General features: G+C 38.1%; 1 protein-coding gene across 11 annotated transcripts in view; it reads right to left on the bottom strand.

The window, feature by feature from the left end:
• The window catches only part of elnb (elastin b), a 30,888-nt gene extending 22,956 nt beyond the window's left edge, over nucleotides 1-7,932 (bottom strand). For 8 of the 11 annotated variants that reach the window (XM_053479244.1, XM_053479245.1, XM_053479249.1 and 5 more), the window contains exons 1-22: nucleotides 7,820-7,932; nucleotides 6,447-6,716; nucleotides 6,317-6,358; nucleotides 5,986-6,189; nucleotides 5,194-5,220; nucleotides 4,964-5,041; nucleotides 4,554-4,859; nucleotides 4,327-4,353; nucleotides 3,985-4,212; nucleotides 3,548-3,574; nucleotides 2,582-2,971; nucleotides 2,390-2,476; nucleotides 2,264-2,311; nucleotides 2,129-2,179; nucleotides 2,011-2,043; nucleotides 1,860-1,937; nucleotides 1,515-1,556; nucleotides 1,131-1,385; nucleotides 806-1,000; nucleotides 690-725; nucleotides 174-545; nucleotides 31-66 (exon numbers count right to left, since the gene is read on the bottom strand). In XM_053479244.1, coding sequence (XP_053335219.1) covers nucleotides 31-66; nucleotides 174-545; nucleotides 690-725; nucleotides 806-1,000; nucleotides 1,131-1,385; nucleotides 1,515-1,556; nucleotides 1,860-1,937; nucleotides 2,011-2,043; nucleotides 2,129-2,179; nucleotides 2,264-2,311; nucleotides 2,390-2,476; nucleotides 2,582-2,971; nucleotides 3,548-3,574; nucleotides 3,985-4,212; nucleotides 4,327-4,353; nucleotides 4,554-4,859; nucleotides 4,964-5,041; nucleotides 5,194-5,220; nucleotides 5,986-6,189; nucleotides 6,317-6,358; nucleotides 6,447-6,716; nucleotides 7,820-7,895 — 2,908 coding nt within the window. In that variant the 5' untranslated portion in view covers nucleotides 7,896-7,932. The remainder of the gene's footprint in view (nucleotides 1-30; nucleotides 67-173; nucleotides 546-689; nucleotides 726-805; nucleotides 1,001-1,130; nucleotides 1,386-1,514; nucleotides 1,557-1,859; nucleotides 1,938-2,010; nucleotides 2,044-2,128; nucleotides 2,180-2,263; nucleotides 2,312-2,389; nucleotides 2,477-2,581; nucleotides 2,972-3,547; nucleotides 3,575-3,984; nucleotides 4,213-4,326; nucleotides 4,354-4,553; nucleotides 4,860-4,963; nucleotides 5,042-5,193; nucleotides 5,221-5,985; nucleotides 6,190-6,316; nucleotides 6,359-6,446; nucleotides 6,717-7,819) is intronic. The other 3 variants (XM_053479250.1, XM_053479248.1, XM_053479251.1) reach the window with 3 other exon arrangements.
• Nucleotides 7,933-26,254: the final 18,322 nt, after the last annotated feature.

Genomic DNA, 26,254 nt, shown 5'->3' with positions numbered 1-26,254 from the left:
ATGTACAGTACATAGATTCATGAAATTTACCATATTTTCGTGCTTTGGCGGCAGCATAATCTGAAACTGGTAAAAGAAACATGTATCACTTCTCTAAAATAAAAAATAATATACATATACAGTATTATAGTATGTATGATGCAACAATATTCACGTTGCATGTAACAAGGTACCTCCAGGACCAACTCCCAGACCGGTGCCAGGAAGTCTACCAGCACCAAGTCCAGAGCTAGGAAGTCCACCAGCTCCAAGTCCGGACCCAGGAAGTGCACCAGCTCCTAGTCCAGACCCAGGAAGTCCACCAGCTCCAAGTCCGGACCCAGGAAGTGCACCAGCTCCAAGTCCGGACCCAGGAAGTGCACCAGCTCCCAATCCAGACCCAGGAAGTCCACCAGCTCCCACTCCAGACCCAGGAAGTGCACCAGCTCCAAGTCCAGACCCAGGAAGTGCACCAGCTCCCAGTCCCAAGCCAGAAAGCCCACCAGTCCCAAGACCCCCTGGCAATCCTCCAGCACCTAAGGCCCCACCAGGACCACCAAGCTGAGCTAAGGATTGTATTGAACAACCTTATAGACTTCTTTGTGGATTAGGTAAAATTAAGAACATAAATAAATGTGTTTGGAATTATTGGTTAAATTAACGCATTATCTATAATCATTGCAGAATGTACATAGATTCATGGACTTTACCATATTTTCGTGCTTTGGCAGCAGCATAATCTGAAACTGGTAAAAGAAACATAAATTACTTCTCTAAAGTAAAAATAATATATGTATATTTTAGTATGTATGAGGCAACATGTTACCTCCAGGACTAACTCCAACACCAGAGCCAGGAAGTCGCCCAACTCCAAGTCCAGACCCTGGAAGTCCACCAGCTCCCAGACCAGATCCAGGAAGTCCACCAACTCCCAGACCAGAGCCTGGAAGTCCACCAGTCCCAAGCCCAGATCCAGGAAGAGCACCAGTTCCAAGTCCAGGTAGGCCACCTACACCGATACCTGAGGTGTAAAAATTTAGTAAGTACTCTTTGTAAAATATGTCACACACAGATAATAACAATCTCACACAATAATACTTAAAGACAATTTACATTATCTCGATATCAAACCACAAATACCATTAGCTTACCTCCTGGGTAGATACCAGCACCACTGGGATATAAGCTTCCAGAACCAGCACCAACACCAGGTACACCACCTACACCAGGTACTGCACCAGGTACACCACCTGCTCCAGGAACACCACCTGTTCCAGGAACAACACCAGGTATACCACCTACACCAGGTGCAGCACCAGGTACACCTCCTGCTCCAGTTACAGCACCTGCTCCAGGAACAGCCCCAGGTACACCACCTATTCCAGTTCCTAAACCAAGCCCAGCTGCTGTAGGAGACATTAACTATTAACCTACAGTATTACATACTAATTACTGTATAAACATGTCAACACACGATGTGGCCAAAAGTATTTGGCACCTTACCATCGTACCTCAGCTTCAAGATCTAAACTTACCATATTTAGCAGCTTTAGCCTGAGACTTAGCTGAGCCAGGTCCTGAAGGAATAAAGAATAAAAATTATAGAACCTCAATTGGTTATACAATTTTATAAAACATGTGGCATTTATATAGTTCTGATGTGGATTACAGAATTATGCAATTAGAAGACAATCTGTAAAAGGTAAGACTCAAGCATCAGAGCTTATTAAATGTTCTCTTTTGTTGATTGTGTATTGTTTCAATGCAGTGTTCCTGATTCTGCATCCACTATGATCCATGATTTGTAGATCAGCAAAATAAAATTGCTTAACAACAAACATCTAAAAAAGACTGGCTACTTTTTTTATGCACAATAATACCTCCAGACTTTGGTGAAATAAGAGGGTATCCACGAAACACTCCTGGCAACTGTTGTCCAGGAAAGCTCCCACGACCACCTGTTAAATATTTTATTTTATTAAGTTATATTAAGGTCTATTGTTTAAATGCATTGTATGTTCTTAGACTCACCATTGGCCCCAAGTCCACCTTGACCAAGCTGAGCTACAAATGAAGATAAATGATAGAAAATAAAAGATAGATACAGAAGCAAATGATTGATGCTATTTACAGGTGAGTTATAGCTCACCAGTCTGAGATCCAGTAGCTACACCTGGCAGAACTCCTTGGCCACCGAAACCTGCATAGAAAATGTTGGTCAAAATATTTGATTGTTATGAAAGTAAATTTTCTATGTGTCATTAAGTGCTTCATCAGTATTTACCTTGTCCAGGAACAATACCACCCTGATACAACCCAGGAACACTAATGCCTAATTTAACATAGAAAACAGTTATGCATTTGTAAATTCTAATATGATGTCAATGAATAAGTGGTAGAACTGCATTACCTGGTACTGGTGCCTTCCCTGTCTTGCCAAGTTTGCGGCCAGGGCCTGTTCCAGTACCTGGTAATCCGGTTTGTGGCAAAATAGGTGCTAAAGAGAGAACATTACAAAAATACATTTATTTATAAGTATTTACAGTATTTCTATTAAAAAATAAAATGTATATATTTTTAAAAACATTACTTTGGGACTTACCTCCACCAGGACCAAACCCGGCTCCGCCAGGACCAATTCCAGCTCCACCAGGGCCAACTCCAGCTCCACCAGGACCAAACCCAGCTCCACCAGGAACAACTCCAGCTCCACCAGGACCAACCCCAGCTCCACCAGGGCCAACTCCAGCTCCACCAGGACCAACTCCAGCTCCACCAGGACCAACCCCAGCTCCACCAGGGCCAAATCCAGCTCCACCAGGGCCAAATCCAACTCCACCAGGACCAAATCCAGCTCCACCAGGGCCAAATCCAGCTCCACCAGGGCCAAATCCAACTCCACCAGGACCAATGCCAGCTCCACCAGGACCAAATCCAGCTCCACCAGGACCAAATCCAGCTCCACCAGGACCAAATCCGACTCCACCAGGACCTATTCCGCCAGGTCATGTTGTAGATTTTATTTTTAACTAAATTTCCAGATTTCCTTTTTTTTCAATATTCAACACTAGTAACCTTTCCTATGGAACCTGCCTTTAGGATAACGTAACATAATTGTTGATGGCTGCATGAATTTATGCCGTGTCTCTTCCTACCTCCTTGTTTCCTAAGCAATACAATTCTTTTTTTTTTATTTAATGATGTGGCCACGCTAACCGTCTCTTAAACCAATCATAGGAAATACAGGAAGGGGCCACATTTACCCACATTACCCACATTACAGGTACTGTAGGTATCATACTAAATGTTTGTTTGACTTTGACTGGGGTTATAAATAACGCACAATGTTAAAGCAGTTCCTTTTTATACAGCATGCTCTTTTGTTAAATAACATGCCTTACATTAAAAACACTGGTACAGTACTGACGTATTTTTGTACTGTATACCACCATTAACTTGCATTGAAATTAAATCTTATTCGTATACATAACTTTATATCGCATGCCATTTTTAGCAACCCACTTTATTTTTTATTTTTTTATATATATTTTTATATTTATAATCTCACCTAGTTTTCTGGATTTTCCACCAAGTCCTGTGGAAATGTATAAAGTAAAAAAAACATATTTAATCATTAAACAGTATTTGTAATGGTATCACAATTTACAGTAATTCCCCACATGTTTTATACCTGGTAATAATCATAATAAAACAACTCAAAATAGTTGGACCACTATACGCCACCAGAATGTACTTTGGCTAGATTCTACAAGTTGCTGCAACTGTACTATAGGGACAGAAAACTGTTGCCCCAAATGATCCCTAAATTGGTGTTTGGATAATGGTGATGAATGCACAAAATGCTATCATGCAGGTAAAAAATTTTCCACAGGTGTTTAATTAAAACAGGGTTTAGGGTTAAATCTAATAAACTCTTCCTGGTCCAACCCCTGGAGAGCCATGGGTCTCCTTTCTACATATCAGAGATAAATTAAGGCTTCTTACCTACTCCTACTCCACCAGGACCATAACCTATGCCAACTCCACCAGGACCAACTCCACCTGGTCCAACTCCACCTGGCCCAACTCCTCCTGGTCCAACTTCTCCTGTACCAATTCCACCTGGACCAACTCCACCTGGAACAATTCCTCCTGGGCCAACTCCACCTGGTCCTACTCCTCCTGGAACAGTCCCTCCTGGACCAACTCCAATGCCAAGTCCACCCAAACCTCCTAAAGAAGAAAATTTGCAAATGTGCATTTAGGCCTAAACATTTATTTTCTTCACCTATTATAAGTCCTCATGAAGAAAAATTAACAATATTATATTAATTAAAAAGTATTCACCCTGTTTTGGAGGTTTCCTACCGATGCCTAAAAAAAGATATGGTACATTGCATTGTCATCTTTAAATATGCTACTCTTATCAGGATTATAGAACTGATTAATTATACAATAATGTTTCCACAATGTGAATCCACCTTTATTAGAACAAGTAAACCAAATACATGCCAGCAAAATGACCCATAGCAAAATGCACTCTGCATATTCACAAATAAATTAAGGCTCCTTACCTACTCCTACTCCACTTGGACCATAACCTGGGCCAACACCACCAGGACCAACTCCTCCTGGACCAACTCCACCAGGACCAACTCCTCCTGGACCAACTCCACCAGGACCAACTCCACCTGGGCCAACTCCACCTGGGCCAACTCCTCCTGGACCAACTCCTCCTGGACCAACTCCACCAGGACCAACTCCACCTGGGCCAACTCCACCTGGGCCAACTCCTCCTGGACCAACTCCACCTGGGCCAACTCCTCCTGGACCTACTCCTCCTGGACCAATTCCAACCCCGACACCCCTTCCTCCGTAAGCTGGTAAACAAGATGCCAAAATTTCTCTTTCATCATAGAAAAGTATTGACTTTCAATTTATGGACTTTTAGTGTTATAAAAAAATAAATAAAAAATTAACTCACCAGGCCCTGCACCTGCAGGCACAATTCCACCACCGCCAAGAGCACCAGTTCCAATTCCCTGAGCACCATATCCTGCCCCTACATTATTCATTACATTATTTAAATTGCTGCAAATATTAACAAATAATTAATTCTGAAAATTATTAATTAGAAGAGTTAATGTCTTGAATAGTCTATGTAAGAAAATATTATGTATATAATTACTATAGAATGGCTGATTACAGTCTCACCTGTTTTTGGAGGCTTGCCAGCAGCTCCTGTTTAAAAAAAAAAAAAAAAGCAATAAAATATTTGTAGCAATGGACAATGAAACATATTAAGAAGAAATTATATGTGTCATATGACAATAAGAATAGATGTTGTCTGGAGTTGGAGCTTTAAAATCAAATGTTCTGATTCGGGTCCATTTGACCTTCTTTGGGAAATAAAATACCAATGTTTATATAGTGTAATTGTAAATCTTATTATATTAACAAATATTATTTATGGTTGACAGAATTATGCATATTTAATGTTAACGTTAGTAGTTCTAGTAATGTGCGCCCTACTCAGGTTACATTACAATCTAAATACAAATCTCATAAAATACAAATAACAATGCAGCAATTTACATTTTTTTTAAGCTATTGCTTATAAGCTGCACATCATTTAATTATATTATTAGCATCTACTACTGTTCATGGTTATCACAACAGATGTTTTGTTTTATTATTTTTTTTTTAAGTATGTTAACATTTAATCATCCCTGACTCAGTCTGAGCTCTTTGGATGTGACAAATATGAGAACAGAACTTCCAGGAGCAGTAGACCCTGATTCATGGACCCTTGGACCAGATCTTTGAAATTAAAAGTACCAAGATGACTACTAAAAGATTCAGAGGCAGACAGTGTAATTTAGTACAGTATGTCTCCCTAAACATGTTTGGGTGTTTTAGACAGATGTACATAACAGAGTTTCTACATTAAAATTTTACTTTAGATATTACTTTTTTCTGTAATGATCCAATAGAATTTTCACAAACCTGCTCCAAGTGCTCCAGTTCCCAAACCACCACCGCCTAGTCCACCAGTTCCAAAACCTCCAGTGAGTGGTCCACCTGTTCCAGGACCTGTACCAAAACCACCTGGTCCTACTCCTCCTGCACCAGTTCCGGGAACAAATGCTCCAGTTCCAAGTCCTGTCCCACCAGTGCCAGTACCAAATAAGGTTCCCAATGCACCAGGACCTACATCATAATAATAAGAAAAAATGCTTGGACTGTTTTGATATTACTTTGTAATTTTTTTTATATATATTATATTTAAGAAATAGTGTGTGGCTGTAAAGTTTAAAGAATGTAGGATGGTACTCACTGGCTGTTTTCCCTGGTTTGTAGCCAAGAAACCTCCCTGGTACTAAAAACATTGAAATGGAGGAAAGCATAATATTTAGCTTAAAAAAATGTGACATATTTTGTGTTTGTTAAGAGGACATATCTACCACCTCCTGCTCCAGGACTGGTGCCAACTCCCAGTCCAGTTCCCAGTCCACCTCCAGGACCAGCACCAAGACCACCCCCTGGAAGAGCTCCGGTCCCTAGACCTCCAGGACCGAATCCTGTGCCAGTGCCTCCCCCAGGTCTAATTCCAGTACCAAGTCCAGCTCCAAGACCTCCGCCTGGCCCAACTCCAGCACCTTGTCCAAAACCAGGTCCAATACCAGCTCCTACTCCAGGCCCGGCTCCTCCTCCTCCTGCAGCCGGTATGTAGACTCCTGCAACAGGGGACAAGAACCTTTCAATGGCATAATTACAAAATTATTTAAAGTGATGAATGAATGAGAACTGAAAATGCAGGGAGTGTATACGTTTCAAATTTATGAGTTCAAAGAGTTAAAAAGCTGGAACATATTACACACTTGCAAAGCGAAGGATTCATTCAGATCCCATAAGGATGCTGGAGTAACAGCACAGGGTAGTAACCCATTATCACAGTTACAGTTAATCAAATTAGGTAAAAAAATTTATATAGCATTAATTTATGGGTCTACAACGTTAGAATTTAAGTCAATGGAAACATGGCTTTTTGTAGGTTTTATGTTATTAAAGGAAAAAGTTTGGTTAAGTGAGAGTCATTAAGTGGTTCCTTGGATAGCTAATAGTTTATAGCATCCAAAAAAGGGTAAATTACAGATGTAATTGGTAAATTTTCTAAGTGAGGGACATTATGCTCCTCCAGCCAGGAAACCTAAAGAATCCTCAAGATATGTAAACATTCTTATTTCTAATAGAGTATGATACAAGGAGAACAGTACATTTCTGTTGTTTGTTACTAGATGTCGATTGCGTAATTGAATTTTATTTCATATAATTGAGATATTTTTGTTTATGAGCACATGCGGTGAAATAAAAAATGTGAATGAATGAAGTGTTTAAATCTGATTTATATGTGTGATGTACTATAAGCTACATCAAAATATGAACCTGTAAATAAATGATTAAAGGTGGCTTCTTCCTTTCGTTCTGCACTGGAAGCAAAGTACAAAGATTTTACATGGTTTTAAGATCCAAGAACTCAGTCAAAATTACTTGAAATATACCTTAAACAGCTTTAGTTTAGTGAGTTACATTAAAAAGTGCAAAGATATCGTTTCCGTTTACTGGGGTTACATGCCTTAAAAGCCGTCAGTCCCAAGAACATTTCCCTAAGAGCCCATAAAATCGAGGTAGATTACGTCAGTTTCTACCTGCTTACAAATACATACAATCTAATTATAAATGTTACAGTAGATCACTGTCCATACTAGTGATCGGAGGATGTTGCTTTTTAGAGCATCAGGAATGTTTCAGAGATGCCTGTATCAGAAAGCCATCTTACCTCCTTGAAGTGAGGGTCTACACAGAGCCAGCAGGAGAAATCCATGAAAGAGCAGAAGAGCCTTGCCCTTCGCCATCCTGCTCTGCAATACCCCTTTCCTTTAGCAACCTGGGGGTTTTATTCCCCCTCAAAGCTCACAGCTGTACATGCATGCCTTGAAAAAGGAGGGAAATTGAAGTGGGATGTACTCGAGATGGGGGGTTGGACAAAGGTAAGGGCATGATTCATAAGCAGTTACTACACCCAACACTGTATCTGTGCACATTTGATTTTTTTTTTCTTCTTCTATCTCCTCCATCTCTGAGGCCCCACAATGATTTGTGCTTGGGAAACTGCACTTTGCTGAAAAGAAAAAAAACGGGACGGAGAGAGACGAGAGGTAAAAGATGTAAGAGACAGTAACATCTCATCTCATCCCATCCCATCTCATCCCACTAAACCAAAATCGGATATTTTTACCCCTCTAAGAATTTTTTTTACATCACTGCTTTAAATATGTAAAAAATAATAATAATAATTTAACAGGTCTAGACGCTCTTATGCTACTTTATTCAATTCAATTCAATTCAATTTTATTTATAGCGCTTTTAACAATGGTCATTGTCTCAAAGCAGCTTCACAAAAATGAAAGAAATTCATAAAAAAATAATAATAAAAAAAAAATAGTATAATAGTTTATAATAGTTAATACTTTAATTCTGTGCAATGTATTATAAATTAAAAAATCTTAACAGGTGCAGTCCCATTTGCAGTGATTGTAGGGATTTTCCTTGAAATCTATTGCTTTCTCTGTTTTTTTTTTTTTAGTTAAGTTTAATTTTTTTCGGTGACTTAGCTTTCCTTCTTTGGACTGGGAACCTAATGCCAGAACACAAGCTGTGTTTTTAGACTGTTGGCAAGAGTAAAGATTAGGTCATTCCTGCACTGATAGACATTTTGAAATTGAACGTAAAAACCGCATATATGCATAAAGAGAGAGAGAGAGAGAGAGAGAGAGAGAGAATGTACTGTATGTTGGTGAGGAACAAGATCGAAATACATGTCTAGCGTTTTTGCGCTTGTGGGGGCATTTAACTGGGCCTAACTTAACTGGGCCTTTTTTTTTACAAAAAAAAAACAGGCTAAAAGTTTTGTGTGTGTGTGTGTGTATAATTGTTATTATTATTTTTTCATTAATATATACAATATATAGTTTTTTTTAGGTTTGTAATTCATTTCATTGACATAACTATAATAAAAATTATTTCAATGAAACATCTTTAAAAAAAATAATAATTTTTTTAAATAAAATTTATACAAACCACATGCAAAGGAAATGTTAGCCATGTTCCTTATTAAAGAGTCTAATGTGCAACAAAAATAAGCTAACCTGAGCAGTAATGATGTAAGTATTTACAAGTCGATCACAAGATGTTTTTTTCACAAGGCTTTTTTTGTTCTGTAGTCCAATGCAAACTAGCAAATAGCGTAATTGCAGACGTGTGAAATTTAGAAATTTACAAAGATACCTCTGTTCATTTCAATTGACTAGTTGCATTGGTAACATGCACATCATCAACAGCCTGGATTCGGGAAAAAATCATACAAAACTACCAATGACAGTTCTTATCCTTATAGACGTTAAAAATCACCCTGGCATCCATTTCCAGCCTGATTTAAAACAGGACGTCTGGCTGGGGGTGAGAACTGATAGGTTAAGTCAGTAAGTTATTTGACATCGTCTGAAACGACTTCGCCAACGTCTAATTTGCATTTAATAAAGCGGTGGATTTGCAACAGAGTAGGGCTGAAGTTTGCACAATGCTGTAATACCTTAACACAAAACAGTGTAATACCTTAATTGGACATGAAAGTTTGCTTTTATTGCCTTTGCGTGAAACATGATTGAAACCATTTTTACGTACAGATTGATGGAGTAGCATAGTTATGCGATGAAATAATTGTAGTGTTAAAAAGAAAAAAAAATAGAGGGAAAGGGTCTACGGAGGAGATATACATTTCTCTCTCAGGCTGATAAGCTGCAGCGTGCATGTGGAGACAAGGAAAACAAAACAGAAAAAGAAGTCTGGAAATGAAGCCAAAGCTGTAAAACCCATCATGAAACGATTATAAATTTGATTAAAAGGTGCAATATGTCTGTAGTTATTCTACTGTATTCAGCGATGAGTAGTTTCATTCAAATTAACCTTACATATTGTCAAAGCACTACATAAAATAACATGGAGAAAGCTGTAGTTTTTCGAATGGGGACATTTGGTCCCCAAATCGATAGGTAAACATGCCTCCTTACACACACACACACACACACACAGTTTGGCATGGTGTGCCCAGTGCCCAGTCTGGGCTTTGCCAGCTCAGAGAGGCATATCACTGTTATGAATAAAACTGTTGATTGAAATGTGCCTATTTTCAGTTTACCTAATGTCTACCTTACGTTTACCTAATGTCTGCCGTCTATATAAGGATCTGCGTGCTGCCTGCTTACACTCCGACAGACTACTCTCACCATTTAACAAGCCTAAGGGAATGTGGATTGTTTTTCACCAGGTTATCAAAATTTGGTCTTGGGGCCCCTTCAATTAAATCGGCAAAAATGTAACCTTTTTCGGGGCGCATCTAGTGCAGATTTCGAAAGGAAATCAATAGCATGCATGTGAAAGAGCTATGCATCTGCCATTTGTTTATAAAAATAAAATTCTGTTTTCTTGGCGGGCGGGCGTACGGGCGGGCGGGCGGGCAGTTTTTGCACAGGTATTGCGGAGAGAGTAGGCAATATCATCATCGATGCTTATGTCTTACTGTGAGCATGTCACTGGTGTCCTCGCTGGCAGTACAAGTATGCAGCATCATCAACAACTTTTACAGTACGTCATACTGTGAGCGTGTCACATGCGTAACATTAACAGTGGAGCAGTGTGAGGAGTGACAGTGAGCTGACCACATACCACGGGTCATGTGTCGGGATCTGGACCGTGAGTAAACCCTGTGTGTGTTATAAGCGAGTCCTATAAGGACATTCAGGCAGATGAATTCTAAACTGCTACAAATGATGGGAAATCTTTATCAGGCCACTAGATTAGACCGTTCATTAGACCAATCAGGGTAACATTAGGCAATCACAGGTATCTGTGAGCTCAAGTGTGTCTGTTACGCTGCTTTTTGGCACTACCCATCTAATCAACATCCTCCAAGTTGCCTCTAAGGAAAGCATTAGCCAATTTCTAAACTTACCTAAGCACTGCGCAGAGATCATGAAGGATAAATAAGGAAGCAGTTTAACAAAAACTGGTTTAAAAACAGTCTGCATAACAATGTGCTAATTGCTAGCCCTCCAGCTAGATGATTAAGTGTAATTTTCACACACAATGACTGTAATGCTTGGATCATGTTTGAATGCTAATCTTAAAATGTAACTATAAATAAAAGCTGTTAGATACAAGCGGCGTTCAAGTCAAAGCAGGACTTGATTGTGCAAAATAACAGATCACAGTTCTGAGAGTAAAAACTCCCTTTATTTTTCTATATAATCCTCTGTTACACTAATGCACTTATCCCAGTGTTACACTAGTGCTTGGACACCATCAAGGTAGAAAGTTTTCTTAGTACGCCGGAGCCGTGATCAGACTGCCTGTCTGATTCACGTCTGAAACGCTGGCCTCCCAGGAACTCCTTTAATGTTTGCACAACTGCTTTTGGGTTACCCTGCGTGAAGAAAGATGTAAGTCACGTGACATGCTGAACTAGTCCCATCACTATGTGTCGAGGTAAGACTTGAATAGATAAAGCGATGTGTCATGACACAAGCACATCCAAATGATTAACTATGAGCAAAGTTTTTCAAAGGAGAAAATTCTTTGGACGTCTTATGTGTATGACTCTCTTCATGTCATTCCATAGCATCTCCAAACTCATTTTCTTAACAAGACTCCAGGTATGCTAACACCTGACTTCAGTTAGCTTTTTGGAGGTCATTAACCCAGGATTCACATGATTTTTTCACAACCACTATGAGGTTTTTAGGTTCTCAATTAAGGTTTTTCGTTCTCAATAAAGTCATGAAAGATTCAATTTTTGTGTTTTTATTTTAGCCACGTTATATTTGTCAATACTCTTAATTTAGATGAAGATCAGATCACATTTTATGACAAATTAATGCAAAAATTCCTAATGGTTTGCATACTTTTTTGTTCTACTGTACATAAAATATTACTTTGCTCTTTTCAGATTAAACTCCAAAACTGAGAAAATACTGTATACTACTATCCTCAATTAAAAAGTATAACCCCTAGCTTTGTGAAAAAAAAAAGAAGGAAAAAACATACAAGGTACAGGAATATTTCAGAAATAAAGGCAGGCCAGGCAAATAGTGTTGCTTGGCCATTTAAGCTCAAAGGCAGGGCACACATAAGAACATGGCTAGACATTATCTGATTTATTTGGTCTGCACAAACATATTTTGTGGGTTTTATGATGTAATTGGTGTAGGGTTCAAAAAAAAAAAGAAAGACAGACAGAAATGCACCCGAGGACCTCCTGTAGTTTCACATGTCACATGCATAAGGTGTGAATATATTACATTACTTAGCTAACACCACAAAAATACATAATTCCTTTACTGAATAAATATACTTAGCTTAAAGCTTATCTGAGTGTCTTTGTTCAAGGAGTGTGTTCCTCATTATAAATACACTCTGGCACTGCCTTAAAAACAACATTAAGCAATCTGACGTCACGTGAGTTATGCCGTGTGATGTCATCTGCTATGAGCCCCCTGCTCATGACTTACAAGCTTGAGTAGCTGATGAGGGTCGAAGCATTAATGCAAAACAATGCACTAAGCACTTACAGAAGAGTAGCAGAGCTAATCGTAATGTCAAGTGGGTAAGAGGTGTAGCCGTCATTAACTTTACATCGTCTGATCCTAGGTTACAAAAACACGATTTTATTTCTTCTCAATTTTCCTTGATGGTTGGAAGGATGGAAAGATTTGCATTGTACAGATAACAAATAACGATATGTAGTTCAACTTCCAGTCTCCCAATGTTAAAAGGTTTTGCTCCAGTCAACATCCTGATAAACACCTTATATACTGTAGATATCTCAGTGCTATGATCACTACATAACTCAGAAACAAAGCATTTCAGACGTGAGAAGACAGTCAGATCATTGCTCTTGTGTACTGAGAAAACTTTCTACCTTGATGGTATGCAAGCACTAATAAAACACTGGGATGAGTGCATCAGTGTAGCGGCAGATTATATGGGGAAATAAAGGGAGATTTTACTTTCGTAACTGCGTTCTGTTATTATGCACAGTCAAAAGTCCCTGTTTGACTTGAACGCATTTAGTAGTTTGCTAATTAATCAATCAGAAGTAAAATGCTCTGTAAATAGACAATATTTATTGTACCATTAGCTAGAATGTGAAATTCTGCCAAGCCAATTCATAACAGCTCCTGTAGTAAATGCTTATCCAACCTGCAATTAGCAAAGAAAACATGCTATTATAAACATAAATATAGCTGGTCTTAGCAATGTAACAAATTAGTAAAGTTTTATTTAACACATCCCTTTGACTTGTTCTCATGAATATAACCTAAGCACGTCTGAAGGAGTCCTGACGATGCAAAGACCTTCCAAAGAAGGCTAATCTTCGTCCTCACTGGAATAACCCCTGTTTGCATAAAATAGAAATGGTTTTGTACAAAATGTGTGCACTTCACGATCAAGCAAGGAAAAGGTTATTATGTACAACCTTGTTTTTTTTTTTTTACTATTCTGTACATTGCTCCTTCTCTGATCAGGGGCAGCCGGATTCCCTCCCCAATGGACCTTCTTTAACACTCGTTGCAGTTCCCATGTTTGACCACTAGGTATAATAATAACTATGGATTTAAATGGCGGCAGTGAGCACACTGTACTACGATTGTAATGTAGGTGGAAGAGGAGTAGATCAATTAAACATTAGCAGAAATCATCTGTCAAGTTGCAACTTTTTGCAGTTTATCATGTTACAGAAGTAATTATCACGTCAACAGAATAAAAAATGTATGGAGTTAGATAGCAGTTGTTGAGTGGCTCATGCATATGATTGAGCCCTGCATGAGCTACCCCATGGACAAACCTCCAGCATTTGTTTGCCATTTGGTAACACTTAGTTGTTTTTGCATTCAAATGAGCCTTTTTTTTTTACTTTGCAACACCATATTATTGTTTTTCTAGGAATTCATCTTTTAACTGGAATTTGTTTTCACTCTTACTGTCTTACTTGTTGCCTTCCTCTCATCCTGAGCCCGATTCTTTGTTTAATAAGCAAACACGCTGACTGAGATATTTGTAGATATAATGCAGTATGCCTACATTTTCAGAACCAGTAAATTAACTTGATCTAAAACAAATCTTCAGAGTTATTGGTACAGGATTACGTGGAAACAGTGATTGACCCAGACAAACATAAGGTTTCCAACAGCAACAGGAAGTAAGAAAAAAAAATCAGCAAAGATCAGAGATGTGTCAATGCCAGCTTGCTGCTGTAATTTAATACCTCGCTGGATCGCAAATGTTTTGCATTCCGTGTTCCTGAAGACGGCTGTTGCAAAGGGATGATGTCAGGTCTGTCTCGGGTGAGACTTCGTGGGGAGGAAAGAGGGCGGGGTGAGAATGGAATCAGGGGAACACAGGAACACAGGGAGATAACCCTCTGCCAGGGGTTGTGTGTCTGCCAGCAAAAACAAGGTCGTCCGAGTCAAAACGTGAGCCTCGAATCGTCTACGAATCAAGGTTTTCTAAGCGCTCTTGTGTTGTTCATCAAATTTTAACGTTTAATTCTTATTTAACATAAGATTTCATATGTATGTTACAGCTATAGAGTCTCTGGTTCAATCCTGATCTGTGATGATAATCTGTCCATGTTGTTTCCTTCTCATATTCTTAAAATTATTCCAGTCGGTAGATTTGATATGTTACATTTCTGCAGGACCTAAATGGGTTTGTGATGGTGTTTGTGCATCGTTCTCTACAATGGAAACAAGTGTTAATTAACTGACCAAGATGAAGGATAAAGATATGCTACAGTTTTGTCCCGCCTCTAACACCTTGGAATACCCATAAGACGTTAATTAAAAACTACAATACTTTGCAATCCAATAAACACCTGAGTACACTCAGAAATGATGAGTAATCTTGTCTGCACGCATCTAAGAATGACTATTTTAAACTTTTGTAATTATTTAAAAAAATGTAACTGTTGTCATTTTTATGTTGGAACTCAAGGTCAGTGAAGTTATCATATACGGTTCCTCACCTGTCTAGAGGAAAAAAAATTCCAAAAAGTGTATACACACATAGAAAAAAGATTTTATATAGTATTATATACAATACATTAAATGTGCAAAAATCCAAAAATATATTTTTTTTCTTGATGTACTGATACTGGCACTTGTAAGTAACCAAACGTGGTTCTTTGCGCAATTCAAGGGTGAAGGCTCCTGCTGTTGTGGAGTTTTGTACCTTGCTTAACACCAAGAAAGACAAATTATATAAATTGTACGTTAAAAACATTTTTTTTGTGTGTGTGTGTTTGTGTGTGTGTGTGCCAGCCCTTTTGTATAACTCTATTTTCAGCATTCAACTATATCCTTAAACAAGAAATAATTTCTGGCTTTGGTTGTAAGTTGGAGAACATGGAAGAAACACTCCTGCACGCTGGTCTAAAGCAAAGTTGCCTGTAGACCCGTTTTCCAATGTCATAAAAGTGGTTTTATCAAGCACTGGTCATTTCTAGGGGTCCTACAGGCATTTTGTGATTATTTGGAAACTAAAATGTACATTTAGGAATGTTGGTTTAGCCATTGATAATGATTTTGAATCTGATTACCATGTAAGTAATATCTCTGATCAAGAATATGATTTAACATTGCCAACATAGCAACACTTCCTGACCCTGCATGCGTCTTACAAACACTAGATTCGGTATAGTGTACTGCAGACTGCATAGTAGAAAATATTGTGTGCATTCATTTAGTGCAGATACACCAAGGCAAGTAAAGCATGCGGTGAAACCAAACATGGCTGTAAAAGCACACTGATAAAACAATTCAATTTTATTCAGTTCAATTTTATTTGTTTAGCGCTTTTAAGAATAAAAATGAACAGAAAACCTTCATCCTGACTTTTATCACCACATTAACTGACCCCGTTTTCTCTGTTAAAATATCAGACATTCGACTGGCTTCAACTTCATGTGGCTAAATCAATATCAAACTTGATTACAAAGGTCTCAACCGTGACATCGATCATCAGTGCAGTCCAGCATTCAATAAAGGAAAAAATAACAAAACACAACACATAAGCAATAGATGTCATGATATAAATCATACGTATCATTGTGGAGTCAAATATAAGCGTACGTCTAGTAAGTATATCTCATGCCAAAGTCATGAGAGCACTTTGTATCTGAAGTATTCGAGCTTTCAGAATCACTAAGTAAACATTAGAAATTTAATCAGGAGGAGGGAAAAAAAAATCATTCGAGGCTCTGGGCAATGACTGTACTCTCTGAGGTTTTACCATACATAGAATTAGGTTTGATCAGAGATCCAGGGGATATAAATAGTGAATTTAGAGTGTCTCGCTTACTGGGAACCAATAGCACAATGGTGCAACTTTGGCAGAACATTAAGTTAGCTTCAATTTCTCGTTTTTGCTTTGGCTAAACGTCGATACCATGGTTCTGTTGAGGAAAGAAACTTGACCAGGCCACCCAACCAGACCAGGTTGTCTTTTAAAGACAAATTCACAATGATGCCAAATGAATCTGTGAACGGTGCTATTTGTGTTCTCTTTTACTGGATTCACCGAGAAGTCAAACCGAATGAGGCACATTGAGCTGACCTAGTTTCAAATGTGCTATTCTTGCTAGCTAGCTTTTAGTTTTAGTTGGTAATGATGTTTTAACAGCAAGTTTATCCGAGTTGGCATAATATTTAAGTAATAAGTGATAATTTATGTGATAAGATACTGTACGTATAAATAAATATAAATAAATATCCAAGGGAAATTCGAATTAAAAACTACTCTGCACTTTCCCGTAGTGTAAAACAAAGACTTTTACACAGATTGCATTTGCAGCAGCTGATCAACTTCAATGGAAACAACAAAGGTTTTCTTGCAGTAACTCAAGATAACTTATAGATAGATAGATAGATAGATAGATAGATAGATAGATAGATAGATAGATAGATAGATAGATTGATTGATTGATTGGACCAAGCCATGGACATGACATCACTGGTCTAAAAATTGCTCATAGGTGGTGTGATTTATATATCTATATATACCTATATATATCTATATATACCTATATACCTATACACTCAACAAAAATATAAACGCAACACCTTTGTTTCTGCTCCGATTTTTCATGAGATGGACTTAAAGATCTAAAATTCATTCCAGATACACAATATTACCATTTCTCTCAAACATTGTTCACAAATCAGTCTAAATGTGTGATAGTGAGCACTTCTGCTTTGCTGAGGTAATCCATCCCACCTCACAGGTGTGCCACATCAAGATGCTGATCTGACATCATGAGTAGTGCACAGGTGTACCTTATACTGCCCACAATAAAAGGCCACCCTGGAATGTGCAGTTTTTTGCTTTATTGGGGAACCGGTCAGTATCTGGTGTGACCACCATTTGCCTCATGCAGTGCAACACATCTTCTTCGCATAGAGTTTATCAGATTGTCCTGCTGTCAAAGAAAGATATAAATTCTCTAAAGAATATATATATATATATATATATATATATATATATATATATATATATATATCTACATGGAATAATACATAGTAGACATCTTAACAGTACAGAACCAGTGGTCAGGACTAGTCAAAAAATCTGGGCAACTGTAAAATCTTTTTAATTATTATTATTATTATTATTATTATTATTATTATTATTATTAATTAATTTATTTATTTATTTATTTTAGTTACCCCAGCATTTTATATTTTTATTCATATTTTGCATCACTACACTTTTAGATGTGAGTTATCACTTATCACAGGTTAGTATTTGGTCTGATTTCCCAGTGCAGACCCGCGTTATGGGTGGCTGTGGTTTACCAGCTGAGCGGGATTTTTCAAGGGACGTTTTGTTCTCATTAGCAGCCGTTTTATTTTACGAGAGCTGTTAATGAAGTCTATGAAATACATGATGTTCACACTGTGATTTATCTGGTTGATGCTAGAAAATAACCAGATGTACTGAGATGAAAAACTTATTTAATTCATGAGAAATAAAAACTAAAAAGCTAAAATCAAGACACCAGAGTATATTAGAACATGGTTTAGTAGAGAACATGGTGAGTTACAGGGACAAATTATTGATCCAGATGTGTGATCAAGGACAAGCTGGTGCAAAAGTGGTTCAAGAAACAAGGATCGTAAAGCAGCATGTGAGAAATGTTAAAGCATCTCCAGGGCCAAGACCAAGACTTGGTCCAGTACCTTATGTAGTACTAAATCAGACAGGTCTGATTTTTTTGCAGTGTGACCTCATGCGCCACCAATCCAGATCGCCATTCATCATAATTTCATGTTAGAAAAGATGGAGATTAAGAGTGCAAGAGGGATTCAGGGGCAGGGGAATATTACAATAAATATCGCAACCGCTTTGTTTTTGAAAAGATCACAAAAGAAATGGATGAGCAACAGCATCGGAGAACTTTACCGTAGTGCTTAAGGAAAGCTAAAAATTTATAAGAAAAGACACAAACCAATAAAGCAGCCAAATTATCTGCCCTGTTTACAGAAAGCTTGAACCATCAAATGAGATGTTGTTCTTTTAAATAGGAGGAACAGTTTAGAAGCATGATTTGTTAAAACCAATGTCAAATGAAGGTCACACTGGATAGTATAGTAGGAATAGCATTAAAAATTGGATTTGGTCAGTAAATCCAAAATGAGCCACCATTTCCTCCAGTCTGAAAAAGAACCAGAATAGAGGATGGAACAAAAAAAGAAGAAAAAAAATAGGACTAAGAAAAACAAAACATTATGACAACAAGCAAACTAGAGTAAAGGCCCGAACACTGGGTTTAATACTGCAGTATAGTGTACTCTATATAAATAAAAGAAAGATTTTGTCTGTATATTGGGCCAGAACTCGCTCTTTTAATGATATCTTTATGTTTCACACATTTAAGGACCTGACACCAGTCTCAGAAAATCTTATAAACCACAAGTTTTGACAGCATACTGTGGGCGCATCTTAAATCGACCGCTGGACAGAATGTAATGAAACTATTGCAGTACTTAGATCTCTGCCTGAAGTTTAACCTGCACAATAAGTGAAATCAAAATGCGATGTTATAAACAGTTATGTGTGGGATTTAATAATCTACTTTAAAATAATCTACTAATGCGCTACTGTCTCAATGTAAACAAACACCTGCACCAATAAATATTAATTAGAAAAGATAAAGTGAATATTTTGACTGGGATTAGTTCATATTTTCACTTTGGCTGAAATAACAGCGCTGAAGTAGTATAAGTGAATTTTAACACGCTGGAGTGGTTTTTAACTATTTCTAAAAACTGCTTTCCTGTCAACAATGGGTTGTGGCAAGTGAAAAATAAAGACAGACACAAATACACACAAAAACAGTAGTACATACAGTATCCTTGCTAACAAGACGTTTAGCGTTAGGCGAACAATAAGGGACAGATGCAAACAGGAAGTAAAAGTGTGACATGGCCTACAGTATGCTTGTGACTTAAACTGTGTGCATTAGATTCAGATTATTTTTGTCCAAAAAAAAGCAACACAAATAGCTTCAAAGGATCTTTATAGCTTCAGCACAGACGGTCCAGATTGTAGCTGTATGTAGCCGACTTCTTGTAGGAATCTAACCATTCTGTGTGCCAGAGGACAAAATGATTCCCTCACTGCACACATGCATGATTCATTCCTGGGATGATCTCACTCTGTTTTCTTACTGAGTCCATATTGACCTTCATCTATAAGAAAGATCACCCAAATGAAATACAGTGACAAAAAAAAGGAATGGGGTACTAGTGAGGAAAAGGTGGTCTCCCTGTTGAATTGAAGAGGGAAACATGTTGACAGAATATAGGATGTAAAATCAGACTGATGACGGAATAAACCGAGGGTTTACATTCTTTAGGTTTTATAGCCAGGGCTTTGCAGGAGAGCACTATTGTAAGAGTGTTTGCCCATCGTGGGGTGAAGCATCGTGTTGATGGGATACTGGGGGAGATACATTTTCCTTCTATTCATAAATATGAAAGACATGAATATGTCAGGTGGTTGAAAATGGGTAGAGCTGAATAGTACAAAAGTGTAAAAGAAAAATAAATTGCAAAAAAAAAAAAAACTGGCACACAAATTTATATCTTTTTATTCTTTTGTAGCATTCAGCTCTACCTACTTTCAACCAACTTACATTTTCACTACAATAGACTCTTTATTTATTTATTTATTTATTTATTTATTTATTTAACTAAAATCATGTGAATTCATTTCTTTTTTTTATTAAGGCTACTGTCTAATATTGCCCCGGCATCACATTTTTAAACAAACACAGTAAAAGCATTTCAAGCCAAGTGTGCGTTCCTCATTGTTTAATCATGTTTTAAATAGTTACAAGGCATTTTTTATAAGCATTTATTTTTACTTATATGTATTCTATACTGTACAGTACAGCTCAGAATACCTCATCCAAATAACAGTGAATAAAGGTTTACTTTTTTTTAAATGACCTAATTGCACTGGCATTACTAGAAAGAATTAAAGTAGATAATTTTTTTCTGTTTTGTGATTTATTTTCGCACTCTTAAGCTGCGCTGACACAGTACAGATTTATCCTGATTTGGGACCTAAATTACAGCTTAGTTGTTATTTGACGCACAGTCTGAGCAAGATCTAGGCACCTGGTCAATCATTTGTACCAACAATCTGGTGGCCAGAAGATCGGATGGATGTCTTGCATGTCATACAGTTTGGTCAGCTGTATTGCAGTGTGAGGAAGTCCGTAATTTCATTTTACACATCTGTGCACCGCACATGTGAGCCTGCACATGTACCGCCATTTCTCATATCAAAACAGCCTACAGTATACTCATCGTGTCTTTAGAACCATTTTAAGGTCTATTCACAATCATTTTAAGGTCCATAATTGATTTTTTCTGGTTTATGTCCTAAGGATTTTTGCTAATTTGCTAAGAGTAACTCTGTTTTTTTTTTCTTCCTTTTTTTTATCACAAAGAATTGTCTTGAAGGCGGTGCGGTGGTGTAGTGGTTAGCACTGTTGCTTTGCCCCTCCAGTGTTCGGGTTTGATTCCCGGCCAGACCAGATTTATGTCTCTTTGTGCATTGAGTTTGCATGTTCTCCGTGTGCTTGGTGGGTTTCCTCCTGGGTACTCTGCTTTCCTCCCACAGTCCAAAGACATGCAGATTAGGCTAGTTGGCATTCCCAAACTGCCCATAGTGTGTGCGTGTGTGTGCCCTGCAATGGATTGGTGCCCTGTGCAGGGTCAACATGGCAGATTTTCCAGGCAAACAGAGCTTGCTGGTGGAAGTGTGGTGGCTTAACAGGCAATCTGCACAGCAAAAAAAATTGCAATATAACAAAAATTTCTAACCAGTAATTTTGTAAAAAATAAGAGCTGGTATAAAAACCATACAGTAAAGATGTAGGGTTTGTAACGTAGGGTTTGTTTGTTATCTTAAATACATAGTACATGAAAATCTAATACTTCTAAAGCTCGTGCGTGTAGGGTTTTACTTCCACTGTTTTTTTTACAGCTTTTATTTTTACTTCCACCGTTTGGACTAATGAAATCCATGAGCGCCTCGTGCCCTAAGTCTCCTGGGATAGACTCCAGACCCCGTACAACCTTAAATACAGGATAAAGCGGGATAGACGATGAGTGAGTGAGAGAGAGAATTGCCTTGAGTACTTTTGGGAATTTTAAGGGTCCTGTTTAAACATCCGATGTGAGTTCTTACATTGTCCCAGGTTGATCTAACTTACAGTATGAGCAGAGAGGTCACAGGTCAGGGATGTTGCAACTATTTTTGGAGAGGGGTGATGAAGAGGTAGTACAGACTGGACAGAGAGACACAGAGGCTGGGTATTAAAGCGTGGGTCGGGTACTCCTACATGCAACGTCAATGCTGCAGGTTAAGCCTGTGTGGGAAAAATGAATAAGTTAAATTAATAAGTTGTACACGAACAGTAAAGCTCTCACAGTGTCTGCCCAGCCTGAGTGAGAATAGTCTACACCTCATATCTTGTGAAATACTCAGTTTGTATACCCATAGGCATGCGTCTTTAAAATATCCATATATTTCAACTGAGTTATGTTTGTCTAGAACGGGATAAATGCACATTTACTCAAAAAACTCTGCATGATTTGTGTATAAATGTACCATATTCATCATTATGTGAAATTTGGTCCAGAGCACCCTTAAGACATAATAAGTATAATTTAAAGATGTGCACTGCTTCTTTTAATGAAAACAGATGTGTTTCTGCATTCACATTGACACTGTTGATTTGCAAAGTATGTCTGGAACATAAAGGCCTCCGTGCTTCATTTGTGGTTAGAAGGTGAGATGTGCTCATGCAAGATAATAGATCGTCCACACCAGATAAACAAAACAGACAACAAAAAAACAATCACACCATTTGGGACTTTATGGGCTCCATACATGATCTTGTTAAGTGAAAGCATCAATTTTTAAGACGTGCCTGTCTTAACTTGAGTCTTATTTGCGTCTTCCAAAACAAAGACTCGGGCTGACTTCTGAAACAAAGGAAAAATTGGCCAACTCGTGCATCACAGCTACAGTTTAGTAGGGTTTAGCCAGTTTCTTGAGATTCTTAACCACAGCACTGGAAGGAGAAGATGATTGTGGGTTGATTAATAAGGAATGAATGGATGGGTGGTTGGATGAAGGGATGAGTCATTGTATGATGGATGGATGAATTGTTGGATGGATGATGGATTGTGAATTAATAATTGGATGAATGGATGATTTTATAGGGAGATGGATGGATGATGGATAAAGGGGTAAAAATGGTTATAAACAGATACATCGATGGATAGAGTGTACTTTACTTGTTTACTATGTAGATTTACTTTAGGAAGCATGGTGGCTTATTGGTTAACACCGTGTACTTATATCTTCAGGGGTTGGGGTTTGTATGTTGGCACCAACCTGTGCATGGCAGGTTTCCTATCACAATCCAAAGGCATGCTTATTGTGCGCTTTAATGTATTGGCAGCCCCCTGTCCAGGGGGTACCCCGGCTCAGACCTCTGGGATAGGCTCCAGGCTCCCCGCGACCCTGTACACTGGATAAGCGGTATAGAAGATGAATGAAGGAACAAATGATTCACTACGAAAGGATTTCTATTCCACGAAATGAAATGTCATGTTCTGTGTGTTTTTTCTTACGCCTGAAGGATAATGTATGTTTAGGTTGTAAAAATAAAGCACTGAAATGAACACATTATTCACACATTTTAGACAGATTTGAAACTTTTAAACACACATTTTAAACTGGGGTCAGATTTGAAGAAACACAGAGTCAAATGAGTGGTGAAGTCATCGGCTGGTAAACAGTATGAAAGAATTATAATGTTAAAGCGACATTATGCTCATGTGGGAAGGAAGATCATTTATACAGCTAAGTCATTATGGAAATGTCAGTCTGATGTTTATATGCCGTTATTTGGATTTTGGTATTTATCAAATATTTTTAAGCTTTTAGAAAAGGATTTTTATGCTGTTCTTCATCAAGGAGGGTGACGTGCAATTAGGAGCCCCGAGATCCTTCCCCAAGATACAGTATATCAGGGTTATGGAAATGTTTTATAGCTGTACAGGCAAGGCCAAGTACTTTTAAGATCATGTTTTCAGAGGGAGGCCCAACGAGTAGAACTTCGGATGGAAACACCCTGTTGCAACACTTTGAGGTCACAGCTATCAGCCAACAAGTATGACATCATCATTTTCGAAATAACAGCGTTTCATTAGTATTGTAGTGACCACAATGTGCCTTTAATCTCTTTTTGATTGGAAAAAAAATCACAGCAATGTTGAGGCTTATTTAAAACACACACACACACACACACAAATGGTTATTATAAATTTCAGGTGTATAAGGGGCATCTGGTGTGTTTCACCTGACAAATTATTTTCACAAATCAGTATGACGTATTTGTTTGTGAGAACCTTTTAGACACACACACTCATCTGGTTAAATGCATCCTCTGTTCCGTCTTGAAGAGCTTCATTGCTTAGGATCAGCACCGTAGTGGAAACTGGGACTGGGTTTGCGTAAACAGCGCGACGTGAAATGGACCGAAGAGGAAGCCTCAGAGGAAAGACAACCACTCGGAGACATGTCCTCGCAGGCGACACGCCTGATTGCCTCCCTCCTCCAGCCTCCCCCAACCTCCTCCCCTTGTTTCATACGTAATTTTTTTCATGCGTCAGTGTGTACCTTTCAGCACGCTCATCTCAATACGCCGCTTCAATTTCTGCGCCGTTCCCTTTCCAAGATAGCACAACTGTGAGATCTTCATTCTTGGCAATCAATCCCGCAGTCTGATATTTTTTGACACAGTGCGGCCTTGTTCTCATCACGTAATCATGCTGAGCTCTAATGTAGCATGCATACGTATGCAGGAAGCAGTGTGCATGCGTGTTTGTGTCACCTCTCTGGAATACAGCAGGGTCTGTTGTTTTAAAGAGTGACATAGGAGAAAACCTTTATACTCCATCACCCACACGGTGAGTCATTTTGCCAAATAATGTCTCCATGAGAAAAATATTATTCAAGTCGTTAAGGAATGATTGATGCTCCTCTGCTTGGTGATTTTTTCGTTTCTCAACTGACCTCATGTTGTTCTGGGCAGTCGGTGAAATCACCTTAAAAGGGACACCTGGTGCGGAGACACAAACAAATAAACAGGGTATTTCTTAACATCGGGTTGATGCCATGTTGCGGTGGACGCAAATCCAACTGTCAAGAAGACTTCATTTCTCCGGCTTTTAAGAAACTTCAAAGAAAGCATTCCACCATAAACCCTTAAGCCGTCTACGCTTTCCATACTTCCTGTTCGTCTGCATGAACCAGCTGGTATTAAGCACATGGAAATATTCTAGTTGTCTTTTATCACTCTATTTTTTTTTCATTTAATTTCTAGGCAAAATTTTACATCCTATCTAATGGTAAATACTGATTATGCACACGGTTCTGATTAATTCATTGTCAAACTACAAGGGGTGTTCAAGTCAAAGCAGGTTCAAGTCACTAGAGCCATGATCAGACTGCATGCTTCACATCCGATACCCTGGCCTCCCAGGAACTCCTTTAATGTTTGCACAAACATGTTAAAAAGGCTTGGAGCGAGGTCAGGACAGTATGGAGGATGTGGCAATAACTCCCACCCGAGTTCCCGTAATTTACAGTACAAGTGGGGTTGGTGAATGATTGTGTGCACAGTTCCCACAGACATATGCATACCGTTGGCCAACTGTCATTCATGGATGTACAGCCTTTGTTTAAAACATTTGCACCATTTAACCGTTTTACTGCAGCTAACAGTCTCTTCAGCGTATTGTGCTTTTTGTAACGTACAACTTCGTTCACAATAAATCTCATCGCAAGTCCCGGTTTGATTTGAACACCCATTATAACAAGCACAGAAAGATGTTTTTACTCAAATATAATGAAAACAATCTTCCAAACAGTTTTACATACATTTATTTTGTAAATTTATTACATCAGTTCCTATATTAGCTTTTTACTTTTTTAATATTTGAATCAATTTAAAAGTAGCAAGATTTTACTTAGGTACAATTTTACAACATACACTGTTAAATGATTAAGATTTTAATGCATAATTACAAAGAACAAAAATTCTCTATACTTTTTTTTTTTTTTTTTACAACCCTGGGTACCGTACGTAAGGCAACATATAGTATATCAGGTATAAAACATTTTCTTGCTTATGCTTATTATCTTATCATACCCAATCCCCCACCCCCCACCCCCACCCCCCTGGTTCAATCCTTCTGAAAGAACAACAGTCTGGTCAGATTTGTCAGACGACCATATGGAAATGTTAAAAGTTATTTGAAGGCGTCAGCCAAAGAGAATTCACAACACGAGCAACACAAACACAATCAAATCTTTTATAGCCAGAGCCGACTTTAAGTGAAAATAGGTCACATCAACATCTTTTTATTCTTACTCAACAAAATCTGTCCTTACATAAGAACGACTATGTAATAATCAGTAATAAGTTGTATTATTTTGTTCATTTTTATTACAGTAGTTTGTTTTTTAAAAAGATGGAGTGTGTAGAATAAGAGAACGTGTGTGTACATCA

The sequence above is a fragment of the Clarias gariepinus genome, chromosome 19 (assembly GCF_024256425.1).
Source record: "Clarias gariepinus isolate MV-2021 ecotype Netherlands chromosome 19, CGAR_prim_01v2, whole genome shotgun sequence".
Taxonomy (NCBI): domain Eukaryota; kingdom Metazoa; phylum Chordata; class Actinopteri; order Siluriformes; family Clariidae; genus Clarias; species Clarias gariepinus.
This window is presented reverse-complemented; position numbering and strand designations above follow the sequence as displayed.